Raw genomic sequence first — 15533 nt, forward strand, 5'->3', positions numbered from 1 at the left:
AAAGAGATATCAAACCACATCAGCAGTTACACTACAACACTCTGCCGAAGATAATCCAACCCTCAGTCTGAATGAAATTGTTTTCTCACCAAATTACAGTGTCTGCCTTGTTCCATACTGAGATTCCCACCTCATTCCCAGAAGCTAAATCCTACACACTAAATGCATGAATAAGATAACCAGCGCTTTTTGAGGGCCTCCAAATCCCAGTGTGCTTTGAGATAAATGACAATATACTTAGAGTGGCTGCTAAATTTCAAGGCCCCTTTTCCCAGCACATTGTACCCACTCAAAAATGAATGGAATGGATATTTTGTACTCAGATCTTTCCCCAGGTCTGAGATCATGGAGTTCTGGGAGTGAAAGCACAGCTCAGAGCCTGGCTGTGACAGGCTCTTAAGCAGCTGACAGCCTGCTCAGTCCTGCATCCTGCTCCTAGGTCAGGGAAAGCAAGCAAAGTTGAGCTCTGGTCCCCTCATTTCGCACCAAAACTGGATTCCTGGAAGGAGGCTGTCTCCTTTTGTACCTATGCAGTGCCAAAGGCAGTTGAAATCTTGTCTCATGTACTTTGGAACCACTGAACTCCCTCATTCCCATGACCTTAACCCTCAAGCTTTTCTTCCTAAGCTGAGAGGGTGCTTTTCTCCATGGCATTTCTCCACACAGCCCATTGCATTCTCCTTACCCCTGTCACTGCTTTATCCCAGAACTACAGAACACCTAAGGCTGAAGGAGATCTCCTGGAGCACTGGCATCACCTGATACAAGCCCTCAGCTCAGAGCAGGGTTGGCTGCCGAGAGCTCTGTCCAGTTCTGAACATCTCCAGGGGCAGAGACTCCCCTTATGACAATCATGGGACAGAACTCTTCAAACAGGAAAATGGACTACACTCATTCTTCATTTATATCACATCAAAAAGCAATTCAAGCACATGTGAAAATGACAATAGATAGCAAAGACATCTCAAACCCCCTAATTATGCCATACATTGATGTTCTGGAATAACTATGATTATAGTTAAGTAATTTAAATGACTGTTGCTCTGCATTAAACTGGCTTTTAATGACAGTTCCTCTTTCTTTGTACTACTTTACAAATTCAAGATCAGGTTGAATCAGGCTCTGAGAAACCTGGTCTAGTTGAAGGTGTCCCTGCCTATGGCAGGAGGTAGAACTGCATGAACTTCAAGGTCCCTTCCAACCCAAACCATTTGATGATTCTGTGATCTCTGTACTAGTAACATGAAAGCAAGAACATTTAACTGGTAAGGCCCTTGCAGAAGAACATTACCTTCAAACCCAGAACAAGAGGACTGTCTGTTTCTTCCTTTGCACAGGAAGATGTCTGGTTCAAACCTAATTGAGTTAGTTTAGAAAACGTTTGGCAAACATCATAGAATCATCAAATTCCAGAACAGCTTGGAGGGGACCTTAAAGCTCATCTTGTTCCATGGGCAGGGACACTTTTCACTATTCCAGGTTGTTCCAATGGCCTTGAAACAGAACCACAGTAACCCTCCCTCTCCCTAAAAGCTGCTCAGAACCCAGCTAAACACCAGGTCATGCAGAGCAGCACCCGTATCAGCTGATCCTATCCTTGCAGCCAAATGCAGAGGTCCCCAAAGGGGTGTGGCAAGGGCACAAGATGTAATGTCACATCCCCCGATACTCACCCAACCTATAACACTTCAATCCTGCTCAGCAGAAGCCCAGCACTCTTGGGCTCTACTGGCCAGGCCCCATCCAAAGCTGGTGCTATTTGCAGTCATGGAGCAATCTCCACCAAGGATTATTCCCACCTGCATCAACAGTCCTGGGCTTCCAAAAGCCACAGAGCTGCACAGCAGTGGGCACAGGGAGGTCACTCTGACAGCCCTGACTGTTTGTCACCACTGGAGACAGGAGCACAGCCCCAAGAGATCCTACTGTCTGGGGGTACAGCAAGGCAACCTGCTCACCTCAGATGTTTCAGTGCTCAGAAAACCTCTGAGAGAGCAGAAGATGCTCCCCTTGCCATACACCCAACCCAACCCTCCAATAGTCACTAAATTGTCACATCAAGTTCCAGGGTTTGGCACTGTGCCTTTGCAGCCCCAGGAATCCAATGTTTTCTCCAAAGTCACCCTTACAGACAATGAGCTCATGCCCATCAACCCCAAAGCAGTGCTCAGCACATCTCCAGGCTGCACCAGTACACTGTCAGCCACCAGGCAAAGCACATTCCCAGTGTGCAATCAGAGCAAATGGAACAAGGCTTCACCACTCTTTATGCTCAGGTTTTCCTGCTTTTACCTAATAAACTTTTCTTATTTTTCCTTAATAAAACAAATAGAGCACACATACACAAGAGAAATTTTGAATCTCACGGACACAAGTATTCTCCTTTCACATGATGCTGGAAAATGGAACAGGCAGATCTGAGTTTGATTACTAAATGTACCCCTAAGAGTTTTTAGGCACAATCTGAATGAGGTAACCAATCTAATGACTGAGCAGGCTAGGATATAATTCCCTGAACTTTAACCAAAATATTACTTTCACTGCAGCAACATGCTGCATCCAATCAAGCACTACAATATTTTGCAGAACAAAACCCAGGGCATCCAAACTGATATTATAAATAATCAGCCACTAATCCCTCCTGTTTCTTTTGTCTTACCTCTAGAAGCTGTACTGCTCCCTCATGTTCCCTTCTTGCCTCTGCCTGCGCCTAAGGAAAAATAAGGAAGGGAGTAAATCAGAAAGCAGCCAACTTGAGTTCACTTCTACTGTTATCCTATCTTGGCAGTCCATTGTAGACTGGAGCACAGGTCTGGTGCCCCAGGAGCAGCTGAGGGAGCTGGGAAAGGGCTCAGCCTGGAGAAAAGGAGGCTCAGGGGGGCCCTTCTGGCTCTGCAAAACTCCCTGACAGGAGGGGACAGCTGGGCTCTGCTCCCAGAGAGCAAGGGACAGCACAAGGGGAAATGGCATCAAGTTGTGCCAGGGCAGGGTCAGGTTGAATACTGAGAAAATTTCTTCACAGTCCCTGGCACAGACCACCCAGCACACTGCTGAAGTCACCATCCCTGGGGCAGTTTTAACCGCTGTGTAGATGTGGCTCTGGGGAACAGGAGTCAGTAGATGCCTTTCAGTGCTGGGGGAAGAGATGAACTCGGTCCTGGAGGGCTTTTCCGAACTTAATGATTCCATGATTTTATGATTTAAATCACTGTACAGTCTGGAAACATCTCTGGGCTCCGGACATAGAGCAGTGAGAGGTCAGAACTGACACTCATAAGCAAAGCCCTCTATTGGAATATGATCCCAATATTACCAGGCAGATTGTGCCTGGGCTTTGTCTGACCCTTGCTGCTGGGCCAAAGGTGGCAGCTGTGGTGTTTCACCTCAGAGACACTTTTGGCTGGCTGGATGTTGCAGCTGGGCACTGAAACAAGTCCAGGCTTGTAGAAACTCAGTTTACCTTTGGTGGAAAGGCTTCACGCTAGGGTGAAGAGGAAAAGGAGACGGATTCTGCAGAGGGTTTAATCCAGAGTTTTATTCCATGGTCACAGACATCTGAATCTTGGTAACAGCTCCAACAGAATACTGACCACATGGTCCTGGCTCAATTTAAGCCCAGGAACAGAGGGAGGGGAAGGGACAAGTGAGCACCAACCAGGTGGGAGGAGGACGGTCTCAGGGGACGAGGGACACACAGACAGGCCAATGACCCCAGGCCTGAATTGCATCCTTTGAACTTGACCAACCACACGATGGCCTTGCTGGAATGTTTAAGACTGATTGACAGCCCAGCAGGGGGCGAGGGGGAAGGGGAAGAGAGGTATTGCCACATCTGGGAAGGGACTGGGAAGTTTAAAACAGGAAATTGCAACACACTGCAACAGCCCTCCACTTTGCTCAGGTACCAGAGTTCACCTGGACTCAGACACGTACCCTGTAAACTCACATCTACCTCCCCCATGCACACCTCCAAAGGAAACAAGGTGCAGGATTCCATTCAGAGAGAAAATTGTCCCCATCCCACAGCACACACCTGCTGCAACCGCCGGACCTCCTCCTGCTTCTCCTGCAGGACTAGCAGAGCTTCCTTGTGCTCCACCTCCAGCTGCTGCCTCCGCTCTGCCACATTTCTCATGTGCTGCAGGAGAAGACACACACACCTGAGGGGTGACACTACTGAAACCCTGCCCTGTGTTCTACCAATGGCCACAAAGCCAAACCAGGGCCTGTATTTCATGTCATCACTGCACAAAGAAAGAAATTCCCATCACAAGGCAGAGCAACATTGTCAGAGAAAACCCTCAAATCAGTGATATCCACCTTATCTCCCACCCAAATCCCTGAAGCTCCCTTTCCAAAGCATCTCTGTCCACTTTGGAAAGCCATGTTTCAGGATCCTGTGGAAGCAGAATTCCCAGTGAAAGCAGAGAGACAAAAGAATGGTCAGAAAAGGCAAACAGACAACCTGTGCCATTCAAAGGAAGCAGCAGGTATTTGGACAGTCCTTCCAGCCATGTGGATGCTACTGACCTTCAGCACCTGCTCTAGATTCTCCAGCTTGGTTTGGAGTCCTTGATTCGTCTGAATTACTGAATCCCGTTCCTTAGTCACTAAAACAACCTGCAGCTTCAGGTCAGCATTCTCAGATTCAACCTGAAAAAGGATTTTCAGTGAGCACAAGCAGCCATAGGTGTTCCTTGTAAAAATAACAGAGACCAGTTTATTTCTGTGCTTTCTGCTGGCAATGACACCAAAATCAGGAACCTCCTCTGCCTCAGGTTTTCACTTAAATATATGAGCATTTGTACCAGGCCTCAATGTGTAACAATTTATTTGCACACTGCTTCTCTCCCTAGATTCACCCTCCTTTTGCAAGGAGGAAGAGACTGGGATAGGAACAGGCATCATAATGAAGAGATAAAAAAACAAGCACAAGGTCTATAAGCATTTTTAATCCCACACTGTAGGATTAGACACAGAGAACAGGACAGAAAACTCAGTAGCCTGCTGAAATCATCTTTGCCTCCTTCACTTACCACAAGGAACTTTTGGTTCCAGGGTGTACTAGGGCTTGACAACTACCAGCAATGCAAGGAAAGAAACATTTCCACTTACAGCTGTTACTAAATATGTAGGAATCCTTATTCATGGTGGTAAATTGACACATGGGACTGACAAATGACTTTCTAACTCTTGTGCATTAGATTTGTTCAGAGAAGAAGCTGAGAACAGAAGCCCAGATCAGCACACAACCATTACTGACCTGGAAACTTAAGAACAGCATGTTCTTCTCAGCAGTTTTGCAGAAGCCAATGCTGCCAACCTGACAAAAATACTGCTTTTACCTGTCCTGCCCACCCAGCCTTCTCATTCAGCTGCAAGTTCTCTTCAGCCAGTCGTGCATTTTCACTCTGTACCTCCTGCAGCTGGATCTCCTGTCCAGAAAGAGCAGGAATTACACCAAGGCCCTCTGACTAATTCCCCCAGATTCTCCTGCAGAGCAGCTCCATTGCTCCTGTTTTCTGATGGTGCAGGATGCTGGTGGGATGCTGCTCAAGGTCTGGGAAGCAACAGTGAGCAGCACTGCACAAACAGAACCCAGGGCTGGATGATGGGGTTGATCTGGATGACCTTTAAGGTCTCTTTCAACTCAAATCAGTCTTTGATCTCTTGAGCAAAGCAAAGCAGAAACAGAAGGGAGAAATCCACATGTTCTGCTATGAGCTGCAAAACTTCCCTGGAATTAAACAGGATTTCAGCCAACAAAAAGCACAAGAAAAAGACAGTGGGATGGTGTTGTTACCATTTCAATACCTATCTGGAGTGCCTGTGAAAATGGTTTAAGTATTTCCCCAAATTAGCAAAGGCCATGGAATTTCATACAGTGATTTGTGTAGCTGTATTCAGCTACACAAAGTCTTTATTTAGCTGAAAGACTAAATAAACAATCCCAGTCTTAAGGGCTGGAGCCCCAAATTTGTGACACTGTTCAAATGAACAGAAACATTGGTGATTCCTTATTAAGAATAACTGAAGAGAATCCAAGAGAGGCACACAACAACTTAGCTCCTCTTCTCTCATTATGCTCATAAACTAGGCAACAAGAACACTTACTAGTTCTTTGCATCTTTTATGCTTTTTCCTCACTTCATGCTCAAGGTTTTCACATTTTTTGCGTTTTTTCTTGAGTTCAGCTTCCTGCACAAAACAAGCAGAAGTAGATCAGGAAGCCCACACTCTTATAATGCATATGAAATTCAAGCCCAGCCTCTCAGACCCAGTGCTGCATTAGTTACTTTTATTTTCTTACGAAAATCTCTTTGTGACAAAGTTAAACAATGTAGAACCCAAGGGAGATTTTTCTGAAAGTTAGGAAAATCAAAAGGAAAACCCCACTATTCCGCTCTTCCCTGAACCTTCCATCTGGAAATAATTCTGCTCCCACATGCATGGACTGTTCCTGTTTATACAGAACAGTAGAGAGGACAAGGTGTGGGGGACAAAACAACAGATTTTCTGTATAAAATTTTCATCTTTAAACACCAGCTGTGCTATTTTAGCTCCTATTCTAATTCCAGTGACACCTAACAGAGCACAGACATCCTCTTGATCTGTAGCTACTCACTACACATGGACAGGAGCTGCTAAACCTCCCTGTGCACTGTCTTAATTGCTGGAATAATTCACAAGGGGCACATTCCTCATCCACATCTGTCCCCAGTTCAGGTAAGTCTAAACCAAACACAGCACAGAACCTACAGGCATGTTTCCCTCCCATCTGAGTGTGACATATTCCCCTGCCCATCTGAGTGTGACATATTCCCCTGCCAGCCCGGACCTGGCACCCAGCAACACTCTGCATGCACATGGCCTGTGTTTTTCTTCCAGTTCCCCAAGCTTCCCACTTTTGCAGGGCAGCTGCACCTAAAAGGACCTCAGCCCCCAAAATCTCTACCTGGACTGCACATATGAAACCCCCAACAAAAATAAGAAAGTAGCACACTCCTTCCCCCAAACCAGGCTCACAACTCACCAGCTGCTGTATCTGTTTGCTGCTCTCCTGGTTTGTTACTGCATTTTTGGGAGGAAAATTTTCATGTCCTTCAGATGCAGGTCCCAGTGGTTGCACACCTGGTTCCACCTGAAAGCAGAAGAGATGCCAGAAAGCTCAGGGACATCCTGAGACTATAGAGCATGCTAAGGGAAGAGGGACTTTCCTGGCAGTACCACCCAGGAGAACAGCACTCCACAGGAACTCCTGATCTCAGAGCCGCACCACTTGACATGGAGAAAGCTGGACAGCCCACCAGGGATCTCTGTGCTGGCAATCTCCTGGAGCCCAGTGCCAACCAGCCCAGCTTGACTGGAGCATCTCTGAGGAACAGTGGGCTCCTGGAAGCTCTGAGATCCAAGCTCCCATTTGTGCCTCACCTAATGACCCAATGAGAGGCAGCAGCAACACCTTTCATGGCCCTCCCCAAAGCAACACAGAGGGGAGAAGGGAGGACACAGCCCATAAAGGGCAGAAATAAGCGGAGATGTCAGAATCTAAGGGCAGGGAAGAGCAGACAAACTCTAGCAACAAATGCAGCATCCCACCTCTGCTGTAGCTGGGAAGGGCTAAAATGGCAGCAGTGCCATGGCTTTTGTGCACCACTAAACCAGATGAAAGGAGACACTTTCTATACACATTTGTACACAAGTTTCTAACAAAATGCCTTTTCATTTGGGTCACAGACAAACACACGTTAATCCTCTGAATTTTTCCTCTTGGCTGATACTTGACTTGACATTGTCTGCCTAGAATAAGCCCTGACTGCAGGGCAAGGACTGAGACACACAGATGAAAAAGGGTCTTGATAAGGTTTTAAACATTAACTGTGAAGTTATTTTTGATAAACAGATTTTAGGGACAGATCTTTATGAACATCAAAGCAAACCTGTACTGTGAGGAAGCAGCAGGACTTTATGAATCCATCTCAGCCTTAGCTTTAGCTGACCTCTCCTCAGACATGGGATTCCTCATTTCACTCTGAACACCTTCAGTGCTGAGGGATCCATGGGATGAGGTCTGAGCTCCCTGTACACCCAGCCATTAGGGCAGTGTCTAAGCACTATACCTAGGATGTGGTTTTTAACCTGTTTTTGACTTGAGAAACATAGGTTTTATCTCCATCTATATTTCATGGCTCTTATGCTGAAAAACTGAGAGCCCCAAGAGCTCATCACTCTCAAGCCCAGGCTACCAAGGATTCCTCATTTTTTGCTAAAAAAAACCAAATCTGAAATCACCTTCTATGTGAACCTTGTTCCCTATCATCCATGAAATAAGGTTCACTGCAGAGTCCAACAGTCTGTGCATCCACCAACACATGGAAATCCTGGGATCTTCCACCCAACCCACGGCACCTCAAGGGCCCCAGTGCTTGGAAGCTTTCAGGTCTGCTGTGAAACCCATATTTAACTGTGCAATAGCCCTGTGGAAATATTTCTGAGACTTTTTTTGCTTTTCAGTCACCTTTCTCATACTAAGTACCAAACTTGTATTTCAGAGAATCCCAGAATCACTGAGTTTGGAAAAGACCTCCAAGTCCATCCAGTCCAAGCTGTGCCCAATCCCCACCTTGTCCCCAGCCCAGAGCACTGAGTGCCACATCCAGCCCTTCCTTGGACTTCTCTGAGGATGGGGACTCCAGACCTCCCCTGGCAGTGCTGAGCCCCCTTTCCATGGGGAAATTCCTGCTGCTGTCCCCCCTGAGCTGCCCTGGCCCAGCCTGAGGCCGTTCCCTCTGCTCCTGTCCCTGTTCCCTGGAGCACAGCCCGACCCCCCCGGCTGTGCCCTCCTGTCAGGAGCTGTGCAGAGCCACAAGGGCCCCCTGAGCCTCCTTTGCTCCAGGCTGAGCCCCTGCCCAGCTCCCTCAGCTGCTCCTGGGGCTCCAGCCTGGGGTGCTCCATATTACAGGGTTCAGCCAAGGGACGGGCAATAGCCTCCTCCCTTCATCAGTACTGTCAGATTTACCCTTGCTGACTTATTTGTCAGCCAGAAAATCTTCTGGCAGTGAGGACAGGCTCTTCTGAGTCAGAGAAACAAAACACATGCATGACAAAAGCCATCTTGTCTGACAAAACCTGCAGGATCAGGTGAAAATCAAGGTATAGAAGGGTCATTCAAGGAAGGTAAGGGCAGGGCAGAGGGAAAGAAAATATCTGTGCATCCCTCTTCATCACAGCCAAATCTGGGGGGAAATGTGGGCTGAAATCTCAAACTATGAAGAACAAGGCTGAGAACCTCTCTGAAAGTGAACTGTCTATAAGAACTACGGAAGCTAAGAAAATAAATAGTAACAAACCACCAAGATTATGTAGCATTGACCCCAGGGTTTAAAACCCCCTTTGGCATGAACTGAATCAGTCCATGCAGCAAGTCACTTCTCCAACATTGCCTCAACACAAAATATCTGGAAGATGGCAAATGCCATGCTTCAAGAGTATTCCAGAGTCTTAAGCATATTGCAGTAGACATCTGTACAAAGACAGACCAGTACATTTGACACCATTTCTGGGCAAATTGATAGAAACTGCAAAAAAATGCAAATACTTTAAAAAATCCAAACAAATTACATTGCGGCAGGGGGAAACATATTCACAGATGTATAAAGAGGTTTTTTTTAAAGATGTCAGCAAGTAAGTGGGTGAGGGAGACCCAGTAGGAACCTGCTTGGGTGCTCAGAAGACATTCAGCTGCAGTCCTTCAGCAGGTGTCTGCAGACATGAGCCAGCACAGGGCAAGGGGAGGGTTTCTCTTGGCTAAATATTCAGTAACAATAAGAGGGAGGAATAAGAGAGAGCAGGAACTGTGCTCTGCAAGCACTGATGCAGCAGAGACAGTGATGAGGGCCTCATGACACTGAGTGATTACAGAGACTAATGACGGTTTAATAAAGAGTGCTTAGACAAAAAGGTAAAGAGATCTTCTGGGAAAGGGAAAGAAAACTTCATTATGCTGTCATATAAATCAATGCCACAGTCCGGGATGCTGCTGCACGCTGCTTCCCCAACACCAAACTGACAGAAAACACACAAAGGAGGGAGACAAAGATGATGAACACTGAATAACGGAAGAGGCTGGAAAGAAACAAACAAACAAAAAACAAACAAAAAACCCCAAAAAAATAAAAAACAAAAAACCCCAACACAACAACAGCTGAAGAAGAGGGATTTATAAATCCAGGAGTGACTTGGAGAAGACGGACAAGGAATTAATATTCAGTGCATCTGCTGTAAGAGCCGGGGGCAATAAACGAGAGCAGCTGGCGGGAAGGTGGGAGGAAGATGCGCAGCCCGATCTCCCACCGGGGGATATGGGATTGTATCACACTGAAAACACGGCAGGAAACCGGCAGAGCCCCTGGGAGCCACATCCTCCGGAGCCCGGGCTCGGGCACCCCTGACCCGCCGCCCCGGGGACTGCGGAGCACAACGGCACCCGCGGCCCGGCCCCGCGGAGGGCCCGGCCCGACGGGCCGCGCTCGGCGAAGCCGCTCCCCGGCGGGGCCCCGGAGCCGCCCGGCGCAGCCCGGCCTTACCTGGCGGCGGCGCAGCCCCGTCCGAGCCCCCGCGGCACGCCCGGCCCAGCGCAGCCCCGCTGGGGCCCGGCCCGGCCTTACCTGGCGGCTGCGCGGCCGCGGCGGGGGCGGCGCCCTGAGGCTGCCCCGGATCTGCCGGGCTGAACCACTGCGGGCGGAGGGGCCGCGGCGCCGGGCCAGGCCCTGTGCGGTGGTGACAGCCTCCGGAGCTGCCTCCGGCTGGGGCCCCGATGCTGGACCGAGCCCAGAGGAGGCCCCGGAGCTGCTCCAAGGGCCGGAGCCCCTCTGCTCTGGAGCCAGGCTGGGAAAGCTGGGGGTGCTCACCTCCAGAAGGCTCCAGGGAGACAAGGGATGGAAGGACAGGACACAGGGAATGGTTCCCACTGCCAGAGGGCAGGCATGGATGGGATGTTGGGAAGGAATTCCTGCCTGGGAGGGGTGGGAGGCCCTGGCACAGGTTGCCCAGTGAAGCTGTGGCTGCCCCATCCCAGAAGGCATCCAAGGCCAGGTTGGACAGGGCTTGGAGCAACTTGGGATAGTGGAAGGTGTCGCTGCCCATGGCAGGGGGTGGAATGAGATGCACTTTTAAGATCCCTCCAATCCAAACCATTCTATGATTATCTAAAGAAGAAACATTACCTGCTTTCCTAGGCTGAAAAACACAGCATGGGAGCCCTGTGCTAGGGAAAAGGAGCAGGACTGAGCTCCTGGCATGGCTCAGCATTCCGGTGCTGGTGTGGGCTGCCAGCAGCATCCACATTCCTCCTCACCCTGAGACCTGGTGCTGGAATGTGTCCCTTTGGAAACCAGCACTGCACCTATTTGCATTGGATATGAACCACAGCCCTCACCTTCTCCAAGTGAAGTTCCCTAAGAACAGCAATTAACTGAGTCATTAAATAGCCAGACTTTCCGATCGCTGACCCACTCGTCTCACCTCCCTGCGAGCTCTCCCTCCCAGCACTGAGTCTCCCAAGGCCTCCTTCGGTTGAGGTGCATCTTTGAGGCAGGAATTGGTTGGTCCTGGACGTGCGGCAGCACTGGGCATGGCACTGCCTGAGCTCATTTTGGAGGAACGCAGACACTCCTTGAAATTCTTGAGCGCGATCTGCCTCTGGAGCCGCAGCACCTCTCGCTGGGATTCCCGCAGCAGGCGGTCGAACTCGATGATGTTCAGGCAGCGAGGGTCATCCTGTGGGAAACCAACCATGGCACACCATGGCACTGACAAGCTCCAAAAGGTGGGACATCTCACATTTAACATGCAAACTCCAAAAGAGGAGAGACTGGGAAAACCCGGCCTCAACCCACCCAGGTTGTGTGGCACACACGCACGGCTGATTCCTGGGTCTCCAAAGCCTCAAAACTTGCTTTACATCCTTTATGCAAAAATGTTATTCCTTGTCAAGATGAAACCTGGTCTGTAATGCTCCTGCAGCTCTCCCAGCATGATGTGCAGGGCTTTTCCAAGCATGGGCCATCTCATCACATGCCAGCAGGGAGCGTGGCAGGACAATGTAATTTCACAGCCCAGCCAAACCAGAGCTCTTGCTGTTTTCTTTACTCCTTGGTGTGGGTGCTGGCAAGCACTTGGCTTTGAGAGGTTGCAGGAATGAAGAACATCTGGGATTTGGTCAGTTCTTTCTCAGGATAATATTTGGTTTCCTAACATTCTTGATTTCTCTCAAGATAGTACGTGTGATGGACACCTGTCTATAGCACAAAGGGTCACTCCCATCCACACACGACCCAAACACAGCAGCTTTTGAAAGGAACTAGCACAATCTGACTCTCATAAAACTGGGGAGAATATGTCACCAGCTTGTTTGATTCTTCAAAGGTTTCCTGATTTCAGGAAGCTGAAGAAACGTGTCCCTGCATGTCCAGACGTACAAAATCAGGTTATGAAAAACCTGTCTTTAAAAATCTGCTGCTGAGGAGACATTGTTCATTCCCCTGGTAAGCTCCTAAACCAGAGAGTTCCAGACATAACTGGTATCCAGAACAAATTTAATCTGCTTCCCTGTTTGATTCTTCTTTGCTCTAAAAATAGTGTGTGCTTTATAAATTCAATTTGTGGAGAGAACCATGGTTACTCTCACGCTGCAATGGGGAAACTGAGGCAGCATTAATGGGAACTGATTATAGATTCAAGAAGTGAGCAGCTGGGCCCCCTCTCTGCCAGCTCCATGTTCAGGCTATCAGGGTAGTAGTTCTTTAAACAAAATTGGCTGGGGCTATGTATAAAATCTCCCTTCCCCCACCACAAAAAGGCAGCTATTCCCAACAGACGGCCTCTGAAGCCTGGGGGAATAAGGGAGTAGAAAAAAGCTGAGTCTTCCCCTCGGTTTCTATTATACCAATCCCCTGCAGCTGTTCCCCTCAGTCCTGCACTTCCAAGAACCCATGCTGTAAGAAATTGCAGCCTGGATTTAGCTGGAGCTGGGTTTGGTTGGAAGCAGATCACGGAGTATGATCTCAGGAAATTATTTTATTCCATCCTAAGATCCCTGGCTTTGCAAAACAAGGCCAATGCATTTGCAGCCCAGGGTGCAAGTTGTGAGTTCTGCTGCTGCCAGGGAACTGAGTGTATCCGTTTCATAGCTACTGAAAAATTTCTACTGATTTAAATACCCAAGATTAAAATTGATTTGGTTACAAACTCTTGAGTGTGCACATCATATCTCTGCATAAAACACCCTTCATTGGCATAATGCATTTTGCATGCTGCAGACAGATTAGGGGAATTTGGAATTTTAAGTAGCTGGAAATTAAAATTTAATGAGCGGTTTGCCTGGAAGAGAAATGGGAAAAACTAGATGAGACAGAATGATCTATATTGCTCTCTTTTCTGTGGATTCCCTGCTCAGGCATCAATGTCCTGGTTGCTGGTGCCACAGACAGGGTCAGCAGGGACAGGGTGTTCACCCAGGTCAGCCTAGGAAGGCAATGACTGAATTTGTCAGCCCTGGGAGTTGCATCCATGTGCTTTGCCTTGGCCAGGAATGAATCTTGCTCACCCATTTCTGTCGCATTCCTTTGGAATCTGTCACACCTGTCCCTAGCAGGTTCAGGTTGCCCAGCACACTCTGCTGGGAAAATCAGAGTGCTTTGAAAAGGGTCTGTTCCCCTTTCTGTGGGGACCTGAGCTGAGAAATCAAAGGAATAGGAAGGAAACTTCTTGCTGACACTGTAGAACACAGAAAGACCTGGATAGGTTTGTCCTTTGGTTTAATGCCAGGAAAGATCAATGGGGCAGCTCTGTACAAACACCAAATACACCCCATTGTTCTAATCCTGACTAGATCTACATTAGGGAAAGATTGAGAATCCACCTTCAAATCTGTAGTTAAACTGAACATATGGGGAGGTCAGGGACAAAAATAAAGCTATTTTCAGTGAGGAAGTATTTGTCACCTAAATGCCACTTAAGGAGGACAGGTAGAAGTGCAAGGGTTCAGCTCAGCTGGGGGCAGGGAGATAGGGTGTCACTTGACCACATTTGCATTAGCAAAACGGGGAAACCAGCATAGGCCCAAATGTTACTGAGATCCTTTGGAGATCTGAACTGACCTAAACTGCAAGCATCCATTTTGGAATTCAAAGATGCAACTCAGATGCAACTTAGAACAGGTTGCTTTAGTCACCTTGAGTGGGAACAACCTCACTCAGCTCCAGCTCCCTGCAGAAGCTCCTTTCAGAACTGTCACAGAGAAGAGCTCTGACCAGTCCTAGATCTTGGGATGAGCTGAATTACCACTTTATCCCACCATTTATATTGGCATGGCCTGTGCTGGTACTGAGGGGAATGCAGATCACCAGCTCAGGAGCAGACACTAGCACTGCAGATGGTTTCATGAACACCCAGCCCTGCCTGGTGATTTGTAGCCATCATAATAAACATGTCAGGAGGCACTGAGTTATCCCCAGTCCCGTGGTGGCTGTGACCCCTCACAAAGCTGCAGCTCAAAGCTTGAGATCTAGACTGGTTTTTGGGAATGTGCTTCTCAAAGAACCACTTTGAAAGGAGGCCTTGCTTCTACAGCTTGCTTGCAGCTCAGCCCTTTGAAAAGTCACCCTGTGTCTGTGGCTTCTTGGGGGTTTCCAGAGAAGGAGTTTTAGTCACTGCTGGAAATGGCAGCTCAGATCCATGAACTGATGGAGAGACAAGCAGGGTGTCCCCCAATGCACTCTTCTGGAGAGATATGGACAGTCTGTGCCACACACTCCCCCAAGTGTCCCCACTCAGCTTACACATCAAATCCCCTCCCCTGTTTTCAGCCTCCACTTGAGACCAACTCCCCCCCACCACTTCCCAGAGCTTGGTTTCCATCACCGCTGTTGCGCTTGCGCCCAGTGGAGTGATGTCCCACAAAGTGTCTCACCTTCCCTGCCAGGAGTTTAGCCTGCAGTTCCCGGCATTCCTGCTGCAGAGCTTCAATCTGCTTGTCTTTTGCCAGGAGAGCACTGGCTTGCTCTGTCAGGTCCTTGGCACGCTGGCGGGCAAATGCCTTTTTGCACAGTTCCAGGCTGGAGCCCTTCAGAGGCATCGGAGCCGTTACCTGCACCAGAGAGCAGTGAGGTGTGTTCGTGTGTGATAACCATCACCCCATCACCCTTTGGTGTTCCTTAACCACCACCCCATCACCCTTTGGTGTTCCTTAACCACCACCCCATCACCCAGCACAGGGAGCACTGTCAAAAAATGCAGCCTGGCCCCACAGGACAGACAAACAGACAGAGGAGCGGGACAGACCTATGGAAAAGTAGAAAAGGAAAGGCTGGATGGAGAAGTGGCTCAAAGAATAGGTGGGAAGGACAAGGTACTCAATAGGTACAGCCAGCATGGGGGCTGCAGGCAGGGCAGAAGTGGGTAGGGGAAGGAGAGAAAACCAGGATGAGGTAAAAAAGACAAGAGAAGACAGCAGAGGAGGGGAGAATGGTAAG

General features: G+C 48.6%; 1 protein-coding gene across 6 annotated transcripts in view; it reads right to left on the reverse strand.

Moving 5' to 3' along the window:
- TSPOAP1 (TSPO associated protein 1) overlaps positions 1 to 15533 on the reverse strand; it is a 68155-nt gene that overhangs the window by 37085 nt on the left and 15537 nt on the right. For all 6 annotated transcript variants that reach the window (XM_054287329.1, XM_054287327.1, XM_054287326.1 and 3 more), the window contains exons 4-11: positions 14972 to 15148; positions 11524 to 11778; positions 7034 to 7141; positions 6115 to 6198; positions 5346 to 5435; positions 4531 to 4653; positions 4034 to 4138; positions 2660 to 2710 (exon numbers count right to left, since the gene is read on the reverse strand). In XM_054287329.1, the coding sequence (XP_054143304.1) occupies positions 2660 to 2710; positions 4034 to 4138; positions 4531 to 4653; positions 5346 to 5435; positions 6115 to 6198; positions 7034 to 7141; positions 11524 to 11778; positions 14972 to 15148 (993 nt within the window). The remainder of the gene's footprint in view (positions 1 to 2659; positions 2711 to 4033; positions 4139 to 4530; positions 4654 to 5345; positions 5436 to 6114; positions 6199 to 7033; positions 7142 to 11523; positions 11779 to 14971; positions 15149 to 15533) is intronic.

This window comes from Melozone crissalis, unplaced genomic scaffold (genome assembly GCF_028551555.1).
Source record: "Melozone crissalis strain CALT ecotype California unplaced genomic scaffold, PUWL_Pcris_2 ptg000057l_1, whole genome shotgun sequence".
In the NCBI taxonomy this organism is placed as follows: Eukaryota; Metazoa; Chordata; class Aves; order Passeriformes; family Passerellidae; genus Melozone; species Melozone crissalis.